The sequence below is a fragment of the Tachysurus vachellii genome, chromosome 15, assembly GCF_030014155.1.
Source record: "Tachysurus vachellii isolate PV-2020 chromosome 15, HZAU_Pvac_v1, whole genome shotgun sequence".
Classification (NCBI taxonomy): Eukaryota; Metazoa; Chordata; class Actinopteri; order Siluriformes; family Bagridae; genus Tachysurus; species Tachysurus vachellii.
Window position 1 is genome coordinate 9,574,161 of NC_083474.1, and position 21,811 is coordinate 9,595,971.

At 38.2% G+C, this 21,811-nt stretch overlaps 2 protein-coding genes across 3 annotated transcripts; one reads left to right on the forward strand and one right to left on the reverse strand.

Annotated features, from left to right (window-relative positions):
* The first annotated feature begins 2,489 nt into the window (after positions 1 to 2,489).
* On the forward strand, positions 2,490 to 11,083 carry klc3 (kinesin light chain 3). 2 transcript variants are annotated; one of them, XM_060888036.1, is made up of 13 exons: positions 2,490 to 2,550; positions 4,939 to 5,168; positions 5,818 to 6,048; positions 6,247 to 6,322; positions 7,270 to 7,495; positions 7,590 to 7,677; positions 7,788 to 7,889; positions 8,968 to 9,141; positions 9,252 to 9,351; positions 9,862 to 9,911; positions 9,985 to 10,106; positions 10,228 to 10,294; positions 10,420 to 11,083. In XM_060888036.1, exons 2-13 carry the CDS (start codon positions 4,959 to 4,961, stop codon positions 10,504 to 10,506), a joined length of 1,533 nt encoding a protein of 510 aa, XP_060744019.1. In that variant the 5' UTR covers positions 2,490 to 2,550; positions 4,939 to 4,958; the 3' UTR covers positions 10,507 to 11,083. The 2 variants fall into 2 exon arrangements, with proteins under 2 accessions (XP_060744019.1, XP_060744018.1); XM_060888035.1 differs by having other exon boundaries at positions 2,519 to 2,747; positions 10,420 to 11,082.
* A 516-nt stretch (positions 11,084 to 11,599) lies between these two features.
* Positions 11,600 to 21,099, reverse strand: ercc2 (excision repair cross-complementation group 2). The gene is made up of 23 exons (XM_060888587.1): positions 20,916 to 21,099; positions 20,099 to 20,198; positions 19,937 to 20,014; positions 19,774 to 19,836; positions 19,576 to 19,689; positions 19,325 to 19,441; positions 19,127 to 19,243; positions 18,615 to 18,738; positions 18,222 to 18,318; positions 17,873 to 18,006; positions 16,592 to 16,760; positions 16,225 to 16,343; positions 15,324 to 15,393; positions 15,031 to 15,100; positions 14,236 to 14,337; positions 14,079 to 14,142; positions 13,881 to 14,002; positions 13,687 to 13,779; positions 12,628 to 12,700; positions 12,459 to 12,529; positions 12,205 to 12,348; positions 11,973 to 12,116; positions 11,600 to 11,791 (listed from the first exon to the last, which is right to left on the reverse strand). The coding sequence occupies exons 1-23, from the start codon at positions 20,918 to 20,920 to the stop codon at positions 11,699 to 11,701; spliced, it is 2,283 nt and encodes a 760-aa protein (XP_060744570.1). The 5' UTR covers positions 20,921 to 21,099; the 3' UTR covers positions 11,600 to 11,698.
* Between the last annotated feature and the right edge of the window lie 712 nt (positions 21,100 to 21,811).

Below are 21,811 nucleotides of genomic sequence, written 5' to 3' on the forward strand. Positions count from 1 at the left end.
CCATTTCCCCGTGACAGACCTCCTGATTGAATTACATTGACTCAGCTCTGGTCCAGTCCATGCACCTAGCCACAGGACCTTCCAGTAACCCCTGGCCTTGCAGATCAGAGTAACTAGCTAGTGTTGTAGACAGTGCAATGAACTTATAGTAATATAAATGAGGAGCCTGCTCATAAGCTTCTTGGTTGTGCATCAGTGCTACACTATGCTATATTTGAAAGGTATGTGTAAGTGCTAAGTTGCCAGATACTGTATATCAGTGTAAAGTCCTTGCACATATGCTGCACAGGACATATTACAAGACATGCATTTTCATTTTTGTTTCCAAAGATTGATCTTAGCAGAGCTGGCCCATATGCACACTATCAGATGTGCAGTGAGAGAAACTTGGTTCACAGCTTGGCTTGACTCATATGCATTAATGACATTCCCCATGCTTAGCACCTCTCTCCCACATCTTCTAACACATGTGCTATGGAAAATAATGGCTCTTACCCCAGCCTTCTCCTTCATCACCTAAATGAAAGGAAACACTGACGGATATTTAGGAGCAAATAAACCCCCCAGTAGTAACAACGCCTTAACCATAAATGTTTTACCATCACTATCACTACCATTATTTTATGTATGGATTTAATCACAAAATACTTGCAATGGGAAATTGAACGCATTAATTGAAATATTAAGTAAAGCATGATCATATTAATTGACAATAACAAATCGTGTTTTGAATTAAGAAAAATTTATCATCTTTAACATCCACTCAGTTTGGGTATTAATGCTATTTGACAATAGAATTTATTTTTGTCATTTTGCTGACAGTTGACGTTTGATTCTCAATTATATATTGTCTGTTAAAAACCTTAGGTCAGATAGGAGAATTAGTAAAAGTTACCCAGGCTGCCCTTTGGAGCTGTAAGCCTCCCTCCCATTGCCAGACTGTCCTTATATGGCATGAGCTGATCTCCCACAATCCCTGTGGCAAGCAGCTGAGCTATCAATCAGCCCTGCCTCATATATCTGCCTGGCCACACCTGCTCTTCTACCATCATATTCCCACTCTGTTTTGGCACATATGCTTTGCCAAAGCTTCGTCTACTGTCATCTTTCTAGCAGAGCCGACATAGCCTGTTTATCCATAGCCGAGCCCTTACTGTTCTGTGTTTAGTTCTCGGTTTTAAGCAAAATACCCGTTTGGATTTTGCCTTGCCTGTTCGCTAACTCCTGAAGTCATGCTGCACATCCCTACTTCCAGATCAGTAATTCTCATTGGTATTGTTGATACTGCAGGTTATGTGTCCTGACCTGTGTGACTGTGGCTTGTCATGCTAAGCATGTCTGACAGGGACAGACTAATGCCACTTATTTTACTCGTCCAGTTAAGCTGCTTAAGCTGCTTTGTCGTGTGTTTCTGGTGAGACGTCATTAAGGCACTCCTCTCTTAACACCTCCTACCATTTTGACTGTACAATAGAAAACCAGTTTTACAGGTTGACATTATATAATAGATCAAACTCACTTAGGTATTCATCAAGGGATATAGTAATACCCTAACAACAAAAGTAAAAAAAAAAAAAAAATCATCCTTTTAGTTGCCAAACTGGCATGATAATTTACAATGCAATCGTGTGTGTTTTTAACCTGGCCACTTCACATTTTTTTCCTGGACAACCATTCATATTTCATTGTAATGTAATTAATAACCATAACGGATAGGCAGTGGTTCTCAAAGCAGATTCCAGAGACCACCACAAGTCAATGAATCATGGATCAAAGACAAGTCCATTGTTGTTGTTTTTTTTACAGTGATAGAAATCATAGCTCACTATTATCAAAGGTTTAAAATATTTAGTGCTTATACTCCGTCAAATCAAACAAAATTAATTAAAAACTAAGTAAAAAGTAGAACTTTTCATTGTAATGTAATATTTCATGGAAAGTAGAACTTTTTACATGACTTTTTACAATTTTACTTTTAACTTGAACCTAATGTATTCTGTTGGTGGAAAATTCTAGATTAAAAAAAATACTCCATTTATTTTTAATACGTAGACAAAATATTTGAATGATTTATTATGTTCACGTCCTCGCCGAGGTGCTGGAAGGACTGCAGGTCTGTGGCGGGAGGGCTGCAGGTCTGTGGCGGGAGGGCTGCAGGTCTGTGGCGGGAGGGCTGCAGGTCTGTGGTGGGAGGGCTGCAGGTGTGTGGTGGCAGGGCTGCAGGTGTGTGGTGGCAGGGCTGCAGGTGTGTGGTGGCAGGGCTGCAGGTGTGTGGTGGGAGGGCTGCAGGTGTGTGGTGGGAGGGCTGCAGGTGTGTGGTGGGAGGGCTGCAGGTGTGTGGTGGCAGGGCTGCAGGTGTGTGGTGGCAGGGCTGCAGGTGTGTGGTGGCAGGGCTGCAGGTGTGTTGTGGCAGGGCTGCAGGTGTGTGGTGGCAGGGCTGCAGGTGTGTGGTGGGAGGGCTGCAGGTGTGTTGTGGGCGGAGCCAACAGCTTATTGCAGTCTCACGTTGAGAGGATGATGCGCATCATTGCCGCTGTGCACGCTGGGAAGGTATACACTAGGCAAACCTCTGGTTATTCGTAGTCCCCGGTAAATAATTACTAACCCGCTTACTGTATTTATTGTTTTTATGACTACCTAAGATGGGGATGTTGGTCTGTGGTCGAAATATTTGAGCCGTAGTTACCTTTAAACGCCGAATCCTCCGGTTTCTCCGCCGGGACTCGACGTCACGGTGTTTTTGTCAGGTAAACAGATCCATCTAACTTTACACAATACGCTCAGGGCAAGCAGTCCTTCGTTTACTACTCTCTGGTGTGCTCATTAGTCTGAACGTTTATCACGTATGTTGTACTAACACGAAACATTGAGACATAGTCACGCTACAGGTTGACATTATTCTGATTTTATATAATGTGTGTATTAATTCTAAACAAAACTCATGTCCGGAATTAACAAGGAACGTTTCACCCTAATAAGATATATAGTTTATTTTAGGGTTTCCTATGTTACTGCTGTCAGTAGTAGTGCTTAGACCCTGAGGATTACACTCAGATATATTAATAACTGTTCAGTAATTATTACACAATAATTACATATCTGAAATATTTCTGAAATAATGTTTTAAGCTGTAAAACATGTAAAATATGTCATGTCATATATATATATATATATATATATATATATATATATATATATATATATATATATATATGTGTGTGTGTGTGTGTGTGTGTGTGTGTGTGTGTGTGTGTGTGTGTGAAATAATATAGTAAATAAGTTTAAATAATTTATTGTTATTCAAATAAGTTTTAGACGACTGACTTAAGTGCAAGATGAAATTTCTATTTTTATTTTTGTTAACTCAGTTTGTTAATACATGTCTCTGTTCCACCAAATATATATATATATATATATATATATATATATATATATATATATATATATAATTTATTTTTAAAACATATGACACATAAAAGTATTGTATTGTGTTGCATAAACTGACATGTAAACAAATTTTTTAAGGAGTAACCTGAGCCACCAAAAGCTCAACACAATACAGAAGAATACAATGTCCAAGGTTATGGAGTTTTATTTATATATTCATTAATAACCACTCTATTCTGGACAGGGTTGAGGTGTGTACAGAGCCGGGCATATGGTTGAAATACACCCTGGATTTCATACCAGTCCATTTCGTAGTGCACTCATATCCATAGTGGTTCACACCCAGGGGCAATTTTTGAGTACCCAGGTGAATATATTATTAATAGTGATAATAAATACGATAATAAATAAAAGCATCAGTATTGACGGAACACTTGCACCTTCTGTTAGGGAGCACACAATGATATGATGCACAGATTTATTATCAGCTATAATGCCTGGTTCAATAAGTACTATATTTTATTACACTGTTTGCTTTGTAACTGAAAAGTCTTACAATGATATTGAACCAAGATGATAGCTGAAATAATCTGAATATGTATCCATGACTGTTTGCATTTTTAAGGAGTAGTAAGTACTATGAATAAGCAATTCATTTTGTTTGATTAAATGTGATCACTAAAAGGAACTGCAGTAGCCTGTAATATGTCTTATTCACACACCCTTCTCATTTCCTGAGGGACTTCTGTCTCCTAGTAACACATCAGTTGCTACCTGAATTATATGACAATGTACAAATACATGTCTTAGGCTCTATCTTATTTTGTATCTGAAATTGGTATTATAATGATCACCTTTATCAGTTTAATAGAGTAGATATGTTCCTTTTTTCATTCATTCGTTCATTTTATACCGCTTAACCGAACTACCTCAGGTCACGGGGAGCCTGTGCCTATATCAGTCGTCATCGGGCATCAAGGCAGGATACACCCTGGACGGAGTGCCAACCAATCACAGGGCACACACACACTCTCATTCACTCACGCAATCACACACTATGGACAATTTTCCAGAGATGCCAATCAACCTACCATGCAAGATTTGGACCGGGGAGGAAACCGGAGTACCCGGAGGAAACCCCCGAGGCACAGGGAGAACATGCAAACTCCACACACACAAGGCGGAGGCGGGAATCGAACCCCCAACCCTGGAGGTGTGAGGTGAATGTGCTAACCACTAAGCCACCGTGCCCCCCTGTTCCTTTTTTTGTAGTATTTAATTTTCTTTGTAAATGAAAGTTTGGAAAACTATAATTCCAAAGAGAGTCTTTCTACTGACACTCTAATGCAACAGGACATAAAATAAAAAATATATAGATTTATTCTTGGGTTACAACATTAGTTCTTTTGTCACTTTGTCTTAACTGCCAGCAGTTTTACATTAGAAAGTTGCTCTATCAGTGTCTGCTAGCATGTTTTCTCTAACTAATACTTTTTTTTTGGTTAGATATAAAATGCTGAGGAGATTGTCAAACATTGCTTCCCCTCTTAGGACTGAGTTAAGCCAGAGCCATGTTGTCAGCAGAGGAGATCTTGAGCAGCACAAGGCAGGTGATCGCAGGACTGGAGGCTTTGCGTGAGGAGAACCGCAGTCTGCTGGACATCCTGCAGGAGACACTGCTGAGCCGGACAACCAGTGACAACAGCAGTCTAGAGGAGGAGAAAAGTGGCATCATTTTACAGTCCCTGGACAGAATCGAACTGGGATTAGGAGAAGCACAGGTTGGCGTCAGGAACAGACACTTACTACGTGCTATGTGTAATGCGTAACTTCATTCATATGTCAAACCTTAATGTTTGTGCACAAGATAAATAAATTCAAATATAAACACATACACCCATGTATGTAAGTAAATCATTAGAAAATCATGTGAAAGTTTGACCTAATCTACCTTAAAAAGCAGTAACCTCAAATAGTAATGTAGACATTTCTCTGTAATAAAGGAAAACCTGCTTGTTAGTAAAATAATAAATGTCCATTGTTAGGGACACCTATAAAAATTGTTTGTATAACACAATCATTAATTCAAAAGATGATGTTTTAAGATGTCTGAACATCTATACAGTTCACACTTTCAGAACTAAGAATACTTTTTTTTAGATGAAAGTATTTGCATGTATGCAGTATCTGAGAGTTTCTGTGGGTCTGATAGCACTTGATTACCACTAAAATCTTACATTTGCTGCTGTTTGCTGTATTGATCTAGTGTACAAAATGGGATAATCCTTCATTGTGGCTACTTTGATAAGCTTTCTCTTATGTGTATTTCATCACATTTCACCTTATACTTAGAATGTAACATATGTAAAATTTTGACAAATCAAACAGAAGAATAGAGTGTTTGTTTTTTCTTTTAACTCATTACCCCAGATGATGATGGCTCTGTCGGCACACCTGGGTTCTCTGGAGGCAGAGAAGCAGAAACTGCGTGCTCAGGTGAGGCGGCTGTGCCAGGAGAACCAGTGGCTGCGAGATGAGCTGGCTGGAGCTCAGCAGAAGCTGCAGGAAAGTGAGCAGGAAGTGGTAGCACTAGAGGAGCAGAACAATCACCTGCAGTTCATGAGCAGCATCCGCAAGTACGACCAAGATGAGCTGTCACTGGTAGGAATCGCAAAGAATCCCAAAGCATATATGTGGTTCTATATCAGTGTACATGCGTTTTACTGAACGTTCCTATTTAATGCATATTAATGTAATTTGTAGAACATAAAATGTTTATTTTGTTAATTGAAAAATTTTTGCATGCATATAAATTTTACAATCTTGCTGTCTGTTGATGTGATTGAACTTGTCTAACAGGAGGATAAAGACATTTCCTCAGTTAAGGAGTCTCTTGATGATCTCTTCCCCACTGATGAAGAAGAGCAAAGACAGAGTAAGTGTTCTAAAGCTGAACTGCAAGCCTGTTAACACATTTGCCTTTCAGGTTTAATGTTATGGGCAAGTGCATACTTAGTGATAAAATATTACTATTGTACAAGCACCACAGGTACATTCATATAAGAAAGACAGTGCAATAGGGAAGGACGGGTATTTCAAATGGTTCACAGCACAATAAATAAGTCCTTGACGTTGTTTGGTGTCTTTTGTCACTGTGTGTTTGTTCTCTGTTTTAAGTTCTTGGTTTTTGTATCCACCTCAGTTTTCTATCCCTGCATTTGGGTCTGATTTTTGTTCCAGTCGATGCACCCGTTCCTTGACAGGTGGAGAGTACAGTATATAATGTATGAAAACCAATTACATTTAACAATTTCTTTGAAAATATCTCCACATTGGTGTTTCAAAGATTGAGGTGAAGAGTAAGATATGATTTACATCATTTATAAACCTCCAACCATTCAGCGAGTACTTGTCAAGTCAAGTCTCGAGTCCTGCGGACAGGTATATTGTCTTCAGGGATGAGATTACTCAAGTCAAGTCAAGTCCAGAAGTACATAGTGAAATAAGACAACGTTTCTCAAGACCCATGGTGCTACATAGAACAAAACAGAGCTACACAGAACACAAGAGTTTCTCTCAAAATACTCTCTCCAGGATAGAGATGTTTCATCATAGGGTAAAGGTCAAGAATCAGAAGAACTTTGTATTGATTTATATTGACCCTTCTCTCTAAGGGGATAAGTTTATGCAAACCATGGGAGTAAAATTCTAGCAGCATGATGTATAATGTATCCACTATTTTTTCCCTTCCCTTATTCACCCATCTGTGTCGAGTGTGCAGAATGTGTACATTATGGCAATACATTTCTTGTACCTTAGGTCATTTAAAAGCCGCTGCTTTGTCAGTTTTTCACTGTTACACGAATCCTTTTGTGCTTGCAGTGTCTCAACCACACCGTAGTGCAATAACTGCAGCCCACCAGGCTGGATATGAGATCCCTGCCAGACTTAGAACTCTACACAACCTGGTGATTCAGTATGCATCTCAGGGCCGATATGAGGTAGCCGTGCCTCTTTGCAAACAGGCTCTGGAAGACCTGGAGAAAACCTCTGGGCATTGCCATCCAGATGTGGCCACTATGCTAAACATCTTGGCTCTTGTGTACAGGTGAGTGATAGGCTAGTGTGTAATCAGTATATGCTGTTCATTCTTATCTCGCCTTATCTTATCTTAAGGTTGTGTTACCTTATTCTCTGTACAGAGACCAGAACAAATATAAAGAAGCTGCCACTCTGTTGAATGATGCATTGACAATACGTGAGGAGACACTTGGCATGGACCACCCGGCAGTATGTTCCTGTATTTTTCCTTTTTTAATATAGTTTTTGGATGGTATTATTTAATGTTTATAGAAAAATCATTTGTCTGCTTTAAATGTAATTTCCGTAAATGTGTACAGGTCGCAGCTACTCTAAATAATCTAGCTGTGCTCTATGGTAAAAGAGGGAAGTATAAAGAAGCAGAGCCTCTGTGCAAGAGAGCACTGGAGATCAGAGAAAAGGTATGGATTCACAGTTATGGTATAAAAGAAATCCTGTTTTCCACAACCAAAAAGAACTGTAGATTTTGCCTTCTTTACATAGCAGGGCAGAGATAGCACAGTTGTTAAATCCCTTCACTAAGAAACATCACATGATGGCTACATAAGTTTGTATATGTTTACAATTGTTGCACAATATACTTTATAATACAGTATGCACACTGGTCAGCACTAGTTTGTGTCTTGTAGTGTTTTGTATTGTTTGTTTGCATTATTTTGTCTTGCACCTTTGTACTAGGTTGCACATGTTGCATTTTATGTGGCTAGGATGTAAGTCCTAAAATCTATGTTGTATTATGTCTTGTTTTATGTAGCTTTATATAATTTTTTGTTGCACCATGGTCCTGGAGAAACAACGTTTTATTTCACTGTGTCAGCTAGATATGGTTGAAATGACAATAAAAGATTCCTGACTTGACATAGTTTGCGCATGACTTTTATCATTCAACTGCTAATAATTAGACTATTATCTGATATTATGACAGTTGACAGAATTAAATGGTCACGTGAGCAGGACACTGTATTCTAGGGTTTTGCATGTGTGCACATAAACATTCGCAGAGAAACAAAAAGATCCTCCCTGTCTTTGGTCTAGTTAGCAGCATGAAATAGTATGAAAACATAGTATGAAAACACGTTAATGTCTAAATAAATATTTACCCATAAAGAGATCCAAGCTGGCTTATTAACAACTGGTTAAACACTTTGGTGTATATATGCAACTCTGTGGTTAAACTGGCCTGAAGCTACTTGCAATTATAAAGCAGCAAAGCAGTAGTACAAATTTTAAGTAAACTAACTTTTACTACTTGAGATGAAAAGAAAGCAGTCTAGTTCTCATTAAATACTGACATAACATCCATCTACATCTCGCTGCAGTTAATATGTCTCCTCACCTGCTGTTAAACCTTTATTAGTAGTTTGTTTACCATGAGCCCCCTGAACAAGCAACAGAAATGCATAGATAACTTCTATTACAAAATATATATTTGTGTTATGAATATCTTGCACACAGAAGATTATACTGTTGTTTCTGCAGGTGCTTGGGAAAGACCACCCTGATGTAGCGAAGCAGCTCAATAATCTGGCTCTGCTGTGCCAGAACCAGGGCAAGTACCAGGAGGTGGAAGACTACTACAAGAGAGCCCTTCACATTTACCAGAATCAGCCAGGCCCAGACGATGCAAATGTGGCCAAAACCAAAAATAACCTGGTAAGGATCAGTGATACCTTACGGTTAAGAGTATTGTACTGAGTGGTGCCTGAGAAGAGAACATTATGTAATAGCTATATAAAGAGAGTATGTATGTATTTCATTAACAGGCCTCATGCTACCTCAAGCAGGGGAAGTACAGACAAGCTGAAGCTCTGTATAAAGAGATCCTGACATGTGCTCATGAGAAGGAGTTCGGATCAGTGGAAGGTAAATTCCAGCCTCTCTAATTCAAAAAAAGTGTCAATTTATATCAAGTTAATATAAACAGAAGTAATGTGAAATAGGTACTTGTTTTGGCTCACTACTCTAGCACATCTGATTAATGCAATATTAATGCAATTATGACTATAAGGTTAACTGTCAATTAAAGGAATCTTCCCAATTTAAAAGGAAAAGTCCGAAAAGTCCACCAATATGCGTACATTAATTGTATCTCATACCTGTCAGTTGTTACTATATCTGTTTGTACAAGATACTGTAACAATAGAATGTGTATTTAATTATAAACCAGAGAATGGCCTTGTAACCTGTCAAGACTTGCTATTTTTTGAAAAAAATCATCATATACAGTACAGACATTGGATTAAATCTTAGATTTGGCACTTTAGCAAATTTGCGCTTTTTTATTTATTTTTTGGCTGAAAGACAATAAAAGAGGTCACCTTGCTTATAACCTCAAATTAAGCTTTTGTTAATGATTCTGTCTCTTACTGTCAGGAGATGGAAGACCAGTTTGGGTGCACACCACAGAGGGAAGCTCTAGGCAGGTACGCTCAGTATTCAGTTGTCTTTTTGACCTCTCCAAACCACATTTCTAATAACTTGTCATTCTGCATGTAGGAAAGCTTGAAGCGCAGTGGTTCTTTTACAAAGCTTCGGGAATCTTTGAGGCGGAGCAGTGAAAAGTTGGTTAAGAAGCTCAAAGGGGCTGGAACACAAGAAACAGCACCTCGCAATCCTGGGTACTTTCGATTCTATTATTTGAGCATAAAGAATAAATTTGCTCATACTGTGTATGAAATACATGCAGGGTCTTCATAAAATCCCTGATCTGATTAATTTTGGATGATTTCTTTATAACAGAATGAAAAGAGCAAATTCCCTCAATGTGCTGAATGTAGGAATAAGGGAGAATCAGGACACTGTAAGGGTAAGAACTCACATACACTGCCACTTTCCCACATTTTGCAAGGATAAATTCTGCCAGGTGTAATTATGCAAGTTTTTGCTGTTTTCTATGTAATCCAATCCAGTACATGTTGTTTTTCCTTCCAGAATCTCAACAGGCTGACAGACCGTCGTGCTCTGAGCTCCAGCACTCAGAGTTTAGCCCGTCGGAGTTCTTTAAGTGGAGATGGTTAAGATTTCTTAGCCACGGCCCTGCTCCTGTCTCCAAATGGCAGCATGACGCTTGTTTATAACCAAAAAAGTATTTATTTCAAATGAATATTAAGTGGCCCACACTAAGCAGATGAATTATGTGACACGGTTCTCTTTTCCTTCCTTGTTTCCTTCTTATCCAGCAATCCTGTTGCTCTGTAAGATTTTAACTTATTACATGAAGCTGTATCTCAAATATCACACTTAATTATTACAGGTAAGCATTAGAGTTATTTCTATTTATTTGCCACATTTTATGGCCTGCAGTTCCAAAGTAAAATGAAATGCTAATGTTAAAACTAATATTTAGTTGAGTTTAGTTAAGTGCTACAAACATCCTAACTATAAATTGGTTTTACATTTTTTTGTTAATCTAATACATTGTAAGGGGGGCACGGTGGCTTAGTGGTTAGCACGTTCACCTCACACCTCCAGGGTCGGGGTTCAATTCCCGCCTCCACCTTGTGTGTGTGGAGTTTGCATGTTCTCCCCGTGCCTCGGGGGTTTCCTCCGGGTACTCCGGTTTCCTCCCCCAGTCCAAAGACATGCATGGTAGGTTGATTGGCATCTCTGGAAAATTGTCCATAGTGTGCGATTGTGTGAGTGAATGAGAGTGTGTGTGTGCCCTGCGATGGGTTGGCACTCCGTCCAGGGTGTATCCTGCCTTGATGCCCGATGACGCCTGAGATAGGCACAGGCTCCCCGTGACCCGAGGTATTTCGGATAAGCGGTAGAAAATGAATGAATGAATGAATACATTGTACAGACTCAGTATATTAATGCTATAGAACAAAATAAAACTTTCATTCACAGTACTTCCATCAGATAGACTGAATGCTGTGAGACCTCAAAATACAGCTGATAAAAATTATCCTGTTTACTTGTTCCTTTCTCTGAGCTTCCCTGGTCGCATTTTGGCTAGTTCTATTAAACATTAAGAATAATTTTAGTTTTTGAGAGGTGTAAAAGAAAAGCCTTTGGACCAAAATTACCAAAATGTTTTAATAATACAGACAGAGAGAAATAATTCAGTATACTTATTCAGTGGAACAAAATGAACAATTACTCCAGGGGGTTTGTAGAAATAATCAGTATTTATTACTGACGTGTTTGATGAAAAACATTTAAAAAAAATATGTACATGTGTCAAAGTTGGACAAAGGAGGGACAAGCATTAAGCCTGATGAGCAATCTGAGAGATTTTCTGCAGCATTTCCTCTGACTGCAGCTGTTCCAGGGTCAGCAGAGACAGGCCCAACTGATCCTCCTGTAAAACATGCAGAAGTACACATAAGTATTAACTATCATAATTTTCAAGTGTCAGATCTCTACACATAAATAACAAAAATCCTAAATTTTGATAGCATATATAGAAATGGCCTTTTAGCTGTGTTTTGGCCCATGTTGTTACAGCAGATTGGGTGTTTTGAAGAGGAAAGTGAACCTACCCGTCGAAATGGCTGTGCCATCTGTCGCAGAAAGTGCTTGCCAAGCTGCACTGTCTCATCAATGGTCAGGTTAAGGCTGCCATCTGTAATGTGTTCCTGAATCCAGCGTGGAAGTTTACCTCGCTTGTCAGCCCTGGCGTAACGCTGAGAGTGTGAAACAGTACTTCAGTAACTGACAGGAGAAAACTAACCTTAATCAACCAGACATTTTAATCAAATGACAAACGTTCACCTTGTCAGCAAAGATCATGAGGCCGTAGTCGGTCTTGCCTCGGATGGCTCTGCCTACACACTGTGCCGCATGCCGCATGGCATCAAAGGTAAGGAAGTCATTCTCACGGATTTGAAACTGGTCTCGAAGATACTCCAGGCGAGCCTGAGGGAGCGAGTAGCAGGGTAAATCATTTCACTGCTTAGATTAAGCAAAAAAAAAAAACAAAACAGAAACAAAGATGATACAGGATGCAGTGTGACAGAATGATTAACCTTTAGTATTCGACTCTGGGTATAGACATACGGGACTCCAAACATGATCACAGCTCGCCCAAAGTGATGAACTGTGGGTCAATCAGAGGCAACAAATACAAAACCACTGTAGAAAAACGTTATTCAGCTAAATGACAGTCTATAGCTGATGTGTTAGCAGGACACTTACCAAAGTCTATCCCTTCAGACACTTTACCTCTAGCCACAGACAGCAGGATGGCTCCTCTGCCATTTTCACAAGCCTGTAACACCAGATGATGAGTGGTCAGAAGCACTATGCATTTTAAATAGCATATTTATAATGGATATAAAAAGTCTACATACTGATTTTAAAATGGTAGGTTTTTGGAAAAAATTAAACCAAGATAAACTGTCAGAACTTTCTCCACCGTCAATGTAAAATTATTATTATTTATATATACACACATAAATATCACGTGAACAACAATCAGAAATGTTTAAAAAAAAATAGGACAACAGAAGCCACAATAACCAGGCTGCATAAGTTTGTACATTTTTAATAACTGGAAATGTGGTTGTGTTCTGAATGAACCAATCACATTCAATCTCATATTTAAAAGTAATTATCATATAGCAGTCAATGAAATTATTTTGATTTTCCTCTGACTGTGGAATCCACGGTCTGCAAACAGCTTACAAATAGTATCTCACTTGTTGAAAGTTATCAACCAGGAGGGGATATAAAAGATGTTCCACGGAACACCGTACAGGCCATCGGCCACCAAAAGACAGGAACTGAAGCATCACAGCGACATTACCAAGAACAAGACGTCTCTCCAAAATGTACTGACAGGACATATGAATCGGGCAGTACACAGAAGATGGCCTTACAATTTCATGCTTTTGCATGAAAGAAATGGTAAATACTGCCAAGTCAAGACCACGCTACCATGCTGATAGACTCTTACCCAAAAAGAATAAGCGGTGTAATAAAATCAAAAGGTGTGTCAACATTGTATTGGTTTAGTGCCTTGCACATTTATGCAACTGGGTTTTTGTAAGGTTTTTTCTCCTAAAAAAAGTTTCTGATCATCTTTTAAAAGTTCTAACAATTTATCTTGGTTTATTCATTTTTTTACATCACAAAAACCTGCTATTTTAACTGGGGGTCTGTTTTTATATATATATATATCTGTTGTATAGAGCGAACGTTTCCAATTGATAGCGAGTGAGAATTTAGAGATAAAATTTGAACTAGTCTCTTGACCTCTTGGTACTTCTCTAGTGCCATGCTGGTCTCTGCTGCATCCTGTGTCTCTATGAAAATAAGCTTGTTCCTTTGGATGTTTTCCAGGATTCCCTACAGTCCAAGGAATCCACAAAAATGGTGATATTTTAATGCTTTTCAAAATGTACACTTATTTGAAAAGTGCAGAATTAATAGCAGATTTTTTTGCATACCTGCTCATACCATGAAGCTACAATGTTTTCCATGTAAACATAGCTGGTGAAAAATGCAACGATCCCATCAGGTACAATGGCAGACAATTCCAGAAGCAGGTTCCCATAGTTCCGGATCACAGCTTTAGGGTACAGTGTATAAACACAACGCTTTACATTCTGAGAACATAGCATAAATATTCAAACAACAGCACTCACCAAAATCTTCTCTGGTCTCAAATTTAGAACTCAGAGCCACTTGGTCATTTCCACGTCCAACAATCTGAGAAAATGTTTAAATAAAATATTTAGTTATTAGGTTTGAAACATACTTTAAACAACCACAATGAGTTTGACTACGTTACTGTAAACTCACAAGAGGGCAAAGGCAGGTGCGTGCCAGTGTCATGGTAAAGGATGCCATGGTAACAGGGTGGAAGTCCAAGATTCGGGGATAGATTTCCAGTGGAGAAAGAGTCTATGTGAGGAAAATAAAAACAAACTATGAATCATGCATGTCAAAACTGACATGCTATCAAAAAAGTTTAATAGTGGCTGTTAATTTTTTCAATTATTGCTGATATTAATGTATTCAAATAGGGAATAACTTTGTAGGTAAAATGAACGGTATGAGCCAATTACGGTTATAATACAAAGATGTTTCTGAGCTCAGGCAAAGCCACCAAAACCTCTCTGGAGCCTGTAGAGATGAATGTCCAGATCTCTGTGAATGCTGCACAGATCTCTACAGAGAGTACAGCGGCACTAAGCTTGTGATGTTCACAATATCATGAGATGAGCACGCTGAACACAGCAGAAATGAAATAGAGGCTAATATCCCTATCTTCAAAAGACTGGATATCTTTAGCTTTGACCACAGTCACAAGCTGCTAATCAAAAGGCTTAGTTATATTATATTCATGTAGTCTAACCTATATGAAAGGTGAGAGTGAAAGGGGAATGATTGCTGTATGATGGCATTATATATGGCAAAAAGTGCAACTTGTCACTTCATGATCCTGTTCTGAGGATTTCTTTCCCCGTTTTGCTTTCTTGACTTCCAGCCTCAGATAGTGGAATTTTATGTATTTAAACTTTCGCTCTTTCCCAGGAATTGGGCAAACTCTTTTCTGGAGAGAAAGTGTGATGGAACAAAAGCGAGGCAATTTACCCCTGAAGTGATGATGACTGACTGGAAACGCTCGAACACAGGCTTTATAGCGATGGAAGGGTCCATGCAGCTGGAGAAAACACAGATCATATATATAAAAACTAAAAACATAAAAGCAAAAAAAATGTCATTAATTTAAAAAAATAAATAAATAAATAGCTTTTATATATATATATATATATATATATATATATATATATATATATATATAAAATTCAACCCACCTAAAAATTAAGAAATTTCAAATCTTACAGAGGCTGGATGCGAGGGTAAATAAAGTCAGTGCAACCCACCTGAAGTGCAGAACGGGATTAACAATCGTGGGCGTTCTGTCTTCAAAAGGTTCAATAATAATTGTGAAGCCTGAAAAAGGAAATTTTTTTTTTTTTTAAACCCAAAACCTCGGAAATATATACCGTATTTTCCAGACTATAAGCCGCAACTTTTTTCCCACGCTTTGAACCTTGCGGCTTAAACAATGACGCGGCTAATATATGGATTTTTTCCCAGTTTTTCAAAAAAAAATTAATCATTAAACCAATGAAATTTTACGCTTTTAACACTGACATGGAGGATAAAAACAAAGAAAGAAAGCAAAGAAAGGCTTACGATAAGGCAAGAAGCAGGACCCGTGTTAATATAGGATCAGCTTTCCAGCGCTGGAGAGAACTGAAGGAGCAGGAAGTTGGCGCATTTTCACAGATTGGACACTGTTACTACACAAATAACACCTGTTTTCTATAGAAGTAATGTAGAGATGCAGCTACAACCGCGTTTTGCTAGTAACAGCGTTTAGCGTTTCTTCGCTTTCTTTCTTTGTTTTTATCCTCCATGTCAATGTTAAAACCGCTTCTTGCTAATGTCACACATGCGCACTGAACACTCTCTCCGCCGCATATTGACAAGCCCCATCCTTTTCTGCTCATTGGCTACACGTTTGTTTTGATTTTTAGTTTGTTGTTTCGACTCAGTTTTCTGAAGCATTTCTCAAAAATCAGAGACCCTACCTTAATAATTTGTTTCAATGTACCTGTAGGCACCTGCGGCTTATAGACATGCGCGGCTTATTTATGTTCAAAATAATATTTTTTTTCAAATTCAGTGGGTGAGGCTTATATTCAGGTGCGCTCAATAGTCCGGAAATTACGTAGTGAGATAGTATTGCAATTAGAAAACTGGATTGGATTTTATTACCTTTGCTATAGGTGCTAACAAGGGTAGCAAAGTGGGAGATCAGAGTAATGGCAGAAAAGTCAGCGATATCTGCAATCTCCAGAGTTCTCAATAATGAGCGTAGCCTTTCTGCACAGAATCTATGAAGAGGGAGGGATTAAAAAAAAGCCAAACACAGCTCAGACCATAATTAAATAATCACAAAATGCATCAAATAATGTAGCAAGTTCAAATAATAATATATGTGTATATGGTATAATAATATATAAATGTATATGGTCAGATATAATCTCATATTATTTGAATACTAGATTAAATACATCTTTTTCCCCACCCAGACTGCAGGAAGACACTCAGACACGACACACAGCACAGAGACATGCCTCACCTGAGGGGCTTGCGGTCAATGCACACCTTCTCATAGATATCTTTAAGGAACTGAGGAGAACTCTCCTGCACAATGTGATGGATACGCAGCCGAGACTTCAGGTACTCCAGGAAACGCTTCATGAAGCCTATAAAGTGCTCTGCTGTGCGGATATTTCCTGGAACAGCCTCTGCAGTGATGTGACAAGATCATACATTGATGTTTGAGGAGGTCTGGGGTTCAGTCTTCCTTATAGTTCATCTAATGCTGCAGCGCACAAAGACAACTGCAAGTTTTAAGCTTTGTGGCAAGTTTGTCAGTAGAAACCCACATGGTCGTGATGTTTACTTGTACACATATTTTTGTCCAGTGATCTTCAGTCTTATCCAGGTTCAGTGTGGCTGCAAGTTTTCCAAGGACCTGGTATGGACCAGGCCTTTGAAAGCAGGCAATAAATTCAATGACCACAGACACATGAAACATGTTCTGTCTGTGGCATTGATATGACAGCATGCTTAATCTTTATGACAAGATCTTACACCCAAGTGTACAACAGCAAGAGGGACAGAAACAGCTGCATTTCTAATGCAGTGGAACAGAGAATACGTAAATCCTATTTGTTTATTCATTCTGTCGTTTAAACAGTTCCAATATTAATGGATTTTAAACAGAGAATGGAAAACTAAATGAAATGTTTTTTATGTGTGTCTCACAAAGGGACTTGAAGATTGAAACACTGCATATCTGCTTTGATTGACAAAAAATGACACGTCTAAAACACTTCAGAAATCCATCTGATGTTAGCTAGCATTTCTTACATCGACTGATGCCAAAATAAATCACCCAGTGCAGCACCATAAAAAAGACGATACGCCTCACAAACTGCAGTAATGAAGAAGTTGTGATGTAAATTAACAATTTATCATCATAATGAAACCAAAAAATTGGACCACGACCAAAATCAGATTAGAGAATTGATTAATTTAAAATATTGTTTTCTTTTGGCTGCTCCCTGTTCAGGATCACCACAGCAGTGATTTGGCATTTGGCGCAGGTTTTACACCAGATGCCCTTCCTGAAACAACCCTCCCATTTTAACCAGGCTTGGGACCGGCACCTAAAGATAATCCCTCGGTGCCTGGGTTGGTTCCCAGCTGAGTAATCAAACCCGAGCCATGCCAGTCAGAGTGTGGGATCCTGCTGCTGCGTTTATAAATGTCAAATATATAACAATGTAAAAAGTGTGATTTTTAATAATGCAGATATGACCCAGTCTGACACCAGGTATGCAGACAGACTGACCTTGGAGTATTTCATCAGGAAGTACTGGATTTGACAAGTAGACATCGGTTTCTCTGGCAACATTGGCTTCTTTTAATCCCTCCACTAATCTCCTGTATTCTTCTTGTAGTTTAGCAGCATCAGTTTCTTTTATCCTTCAAGACAAACAACAGTGAATCTAAATCAAAGAATCTAAAGTTGCACACAAACAATTTGGTTCAATTCAATTTTATTTGTGTAGCACTTTTTTTACAATAAACATTGTTGCAAAATAGCTTTACATGAATAAAAATTCAGAATAAATATGACTTATTTATATTTATTCATTAAGACATAAGTGATATACTGAATTGCTGAAAGAACTCTTCACCTTTGGATGGTATTCTGAAGTGTGTCCACATTGGCCTGAGTGCGGTCCAGCGTCCTCCTTGTGATGTTAACACTCATTGAGTCAATGCACACATTGTCTGGAAGGACAAAAAATATAACACAAAATTGTTCAGAGTGGCCAGATAGAGGGAGAAACTTCATGTAGGACCGTTAATAGTTTACAGACAATCATTCCAATATTTATTCCACTCTTGGGTATTTATTGTAGTGTTTGCACTCATATCACGCTGCTGTGTGTCTGCATTTTTGTAGTCTTGTCTACTGTGCCCCTGTATTGTTATGTTCTTTGGGAAACAACATTTCTTTCCAATGTATACCAGCTATAACGAGGAATTACTGTATAAACCACCTGATGTGATGTGGCTGTGCTTACCGATGTTGTGAGCTTCATCAAAGACAACAACAGATTTCTTTGCAAGCTCTTTTGAGACCAGGTCTGCGATTTTGGGGTCCAGAAGGTAATGGTAACTGTAAACCACTATATTAGCATGAAGAAGCTGCCAAAAGAAAAATGAATATAATCATACATTGCTAATACATTAATACGTTATTCCTTATACTCATACCTTAAAGAATTTACAAAGACACCTAATACAGAAACTTAAGAAAAATTATGTAATTGATTTAAAATGATCTAAATATTTGGAAATAAAAGCAGGAATTCTGATAAATCGTATAATGTTCATCTAATGTTCAACTCAAAATCAAATGTCTTTAAAGATTTGGCCTTTCTTATATACAAAGTAATCCTCTTTGTGTTTGTTTTAAACACAATGTACTGAATGTCAAACAATGACAAGAGTTTTTTTTTTTTTTACAATTGTATCAAATTAATATCTGTAACAAAAGTTGGTATAAATATATATCTGCCATCATAATACATACCGAGTAGCGTGCTAGGTAGTACGGACACCAGCCTTTCCTCCGTCCAAAATCTTTAAGGTCATCTAGGTTGTAAATTCCAGGAGGAATTGGCACCTGCCTGCCCACAGCATCAAATTCCTGCATATACAAAAAGAGACATTTTAAGAGATAAAAACAAATGTGGACAGTGATAACTCTGCATTAATTTTAACCCTTTACCTCATAGAAGCGGCAGACAGGTTGACTGGGGTTACTGTGACGTTGTGCACGAATGTATGATGCTGTCAGACTGTGACATTTTCCATCCACCTCTTTTCCAAAGCGCAGAGCGCTCACCTGTAAACCTTAAGGATCAGTCTCTTTTACACAGCCTCAGACCAAATAACACCAGAGGTGATGAAAATGCCGCTTTAATATTATTCTCACTGCACAAGTAACCTTTTTAAAATCGACAGTAATGAGACACCTACTTCAGGATGAATGCACAGATTCTTTCTGGAAGAAAGTGCTAAAGCAAGGAAGGTATTTTCCTGTCCTGTTTCCTTTGCATAAAAATCCATTAGTTTTCTCAGCTCCTCTACAACCTAAAATACAGATGATAAGCAGCATTAAAAGTTCAGCAGGCAGGAACAGTGAGTGCACTGAGAACACACCAAGTTCTTACATACCTTCTCTATCTCAGGTACAGTTCGAGAGCAGTAAATCAACTTGGTTACCTCAAGAGGATAGGCCTGCAGGCAATTAAAAAAACACTTACAGGTTGATCTTTGCTCAACAAATAAATAAAATAAATAAATACATAATAATATTGCAGATCCCACAGATACTCACCTTTTGATAAGCAACAATCAACGATAGAAGAGAAATTGTTTTTCCAGTCCCTGAGGGCATCTCCAGAACGCCATGACCCTGAGATGACACAAGACAGCAGGTGAGAGAAGTGTTAGGTAAATTAGTATAAATATAAGAATGAATGAAATGCACATGACATACCTTAGCATCTAGTGTCCTCTTGAGCTCCAGCATGTAGGAGTACTGTTCTGGGTAGATGTAGTCATATGGGAAATAAACTAACAGACCTTCGATGTTCAACCTACAGGAAAGATTTTTTTAAAGGATTTTAGAAATGCCTGGCAACCTTCTTTGCATAGCAGTTATGCAGGACTGCACAGACCTACAACAAACAAACACACTTCCAATATACATCCAAACTGTTTACATGCTGTTTTTGCACACAGTTTTTTTGCTTTTTGCACATGCTGTCTCACATTTCAGTCGATTGCTGTTTTGCACAATCCTTTACAGTAGCTCAGGTAACTGCTTCTATAACACTGTGTTCATTCCTGTGTACATTTCTGCACACGCAATATTGTTGAACATACATTATTTACACTGGTCTGTGCTGTTTTTGTGTATTTTCTTGTAGTGTCTCGTAGTGTAGTGTCTTTACAGACACTAGACAAAAGACAATACACTACAAGACACTACACAAGTGTACTGTCTTTTGTTTAGTGTCTTGTAGTGTTTTGTCTTGTAGTGTTTTGTATCATTTGTTTGCACTGTCTTGTTTGTCTTGTCCTGCTCTGTTTGCACCAGGTTGCACAGATGCACTTTATGTGGCTAGGACTTACTTACTAAGTCTTTAGCTCTGTCTTTGTTTTATGTAACACCATGAACCTGAAGAAACATCTCATTTCACTGTGTACTGCAACAGCTATATATGGTTGAAATGACAATAAAAGCTTATTGACTTGACTTAGCTACCAAGCTACTGGTGAGATAATAGTCACCAACAGTTAGCGTTACTCACTTCATGGTTCTTGTTGGCAGGATCGATGAACCACAGATTCACTTCCTTTACTGTGTCTGCTGCAGCTCGACAGCAGATACGATGTCGATATGGCACAAAGCTAACAATATTCTATACACCACACCTGAATAAACAACTCTAACAGATCCCCACATGACACTGTGTTCTTCACTGTTGTGAAAGCGGCACGGTGTCGCTTCCTATACGCGTCATCCTCTTCCGTGATTATAATTGGCTAATCCGTTGTAAACGCTTTGTCTGATTGGACCGCAAAAGTTAGACCCAAACTCTGCGACCCAGGCCAAACTAATCAGAGCGGACATTAGGCAATGGCAGTGTGTGGATAAAAAGTGTTTATTATGTAACTCGATACTTTATTTAAACCTTTTAGCCCTTAGGGACCAGTTTATATCACTGATCATATAAATTTATTGCAAAATTATATACTGATTATATAAATATATTGCAAAATAATTGTATAAAACCACAAAGTTAGAGATTTTATTTCTTTTTCTTTTTTTTCTTTTTCTTTTTTTTTGTTAAAGTATTTTAAGCATATGGATATATAATTAATAATTAACGAATAAACAATTAATTACTTAATTAATCGATCAATCAATTAAGTTTATTAATTAATGACCATGATGAGAATAGTATTTGGTCTGAATTTATAGTACTTACATAATAACTCTTTATACTCATGAAGATGGTCTACAACAGCAGAAAATCACATCAGGTTACACACCAGTTAGCCAAGAACATGAAGAAAAGGACAGATTTACACAAACTGGACAGTTGAACATTAGAAAAAAAAAATCACCAGGTCTTTTTCCAGTCTTTAACTGTCTAGTTTGGGTACGTTTGGGCCCATGATAGCCTCGGGTACTTGTTTTTGG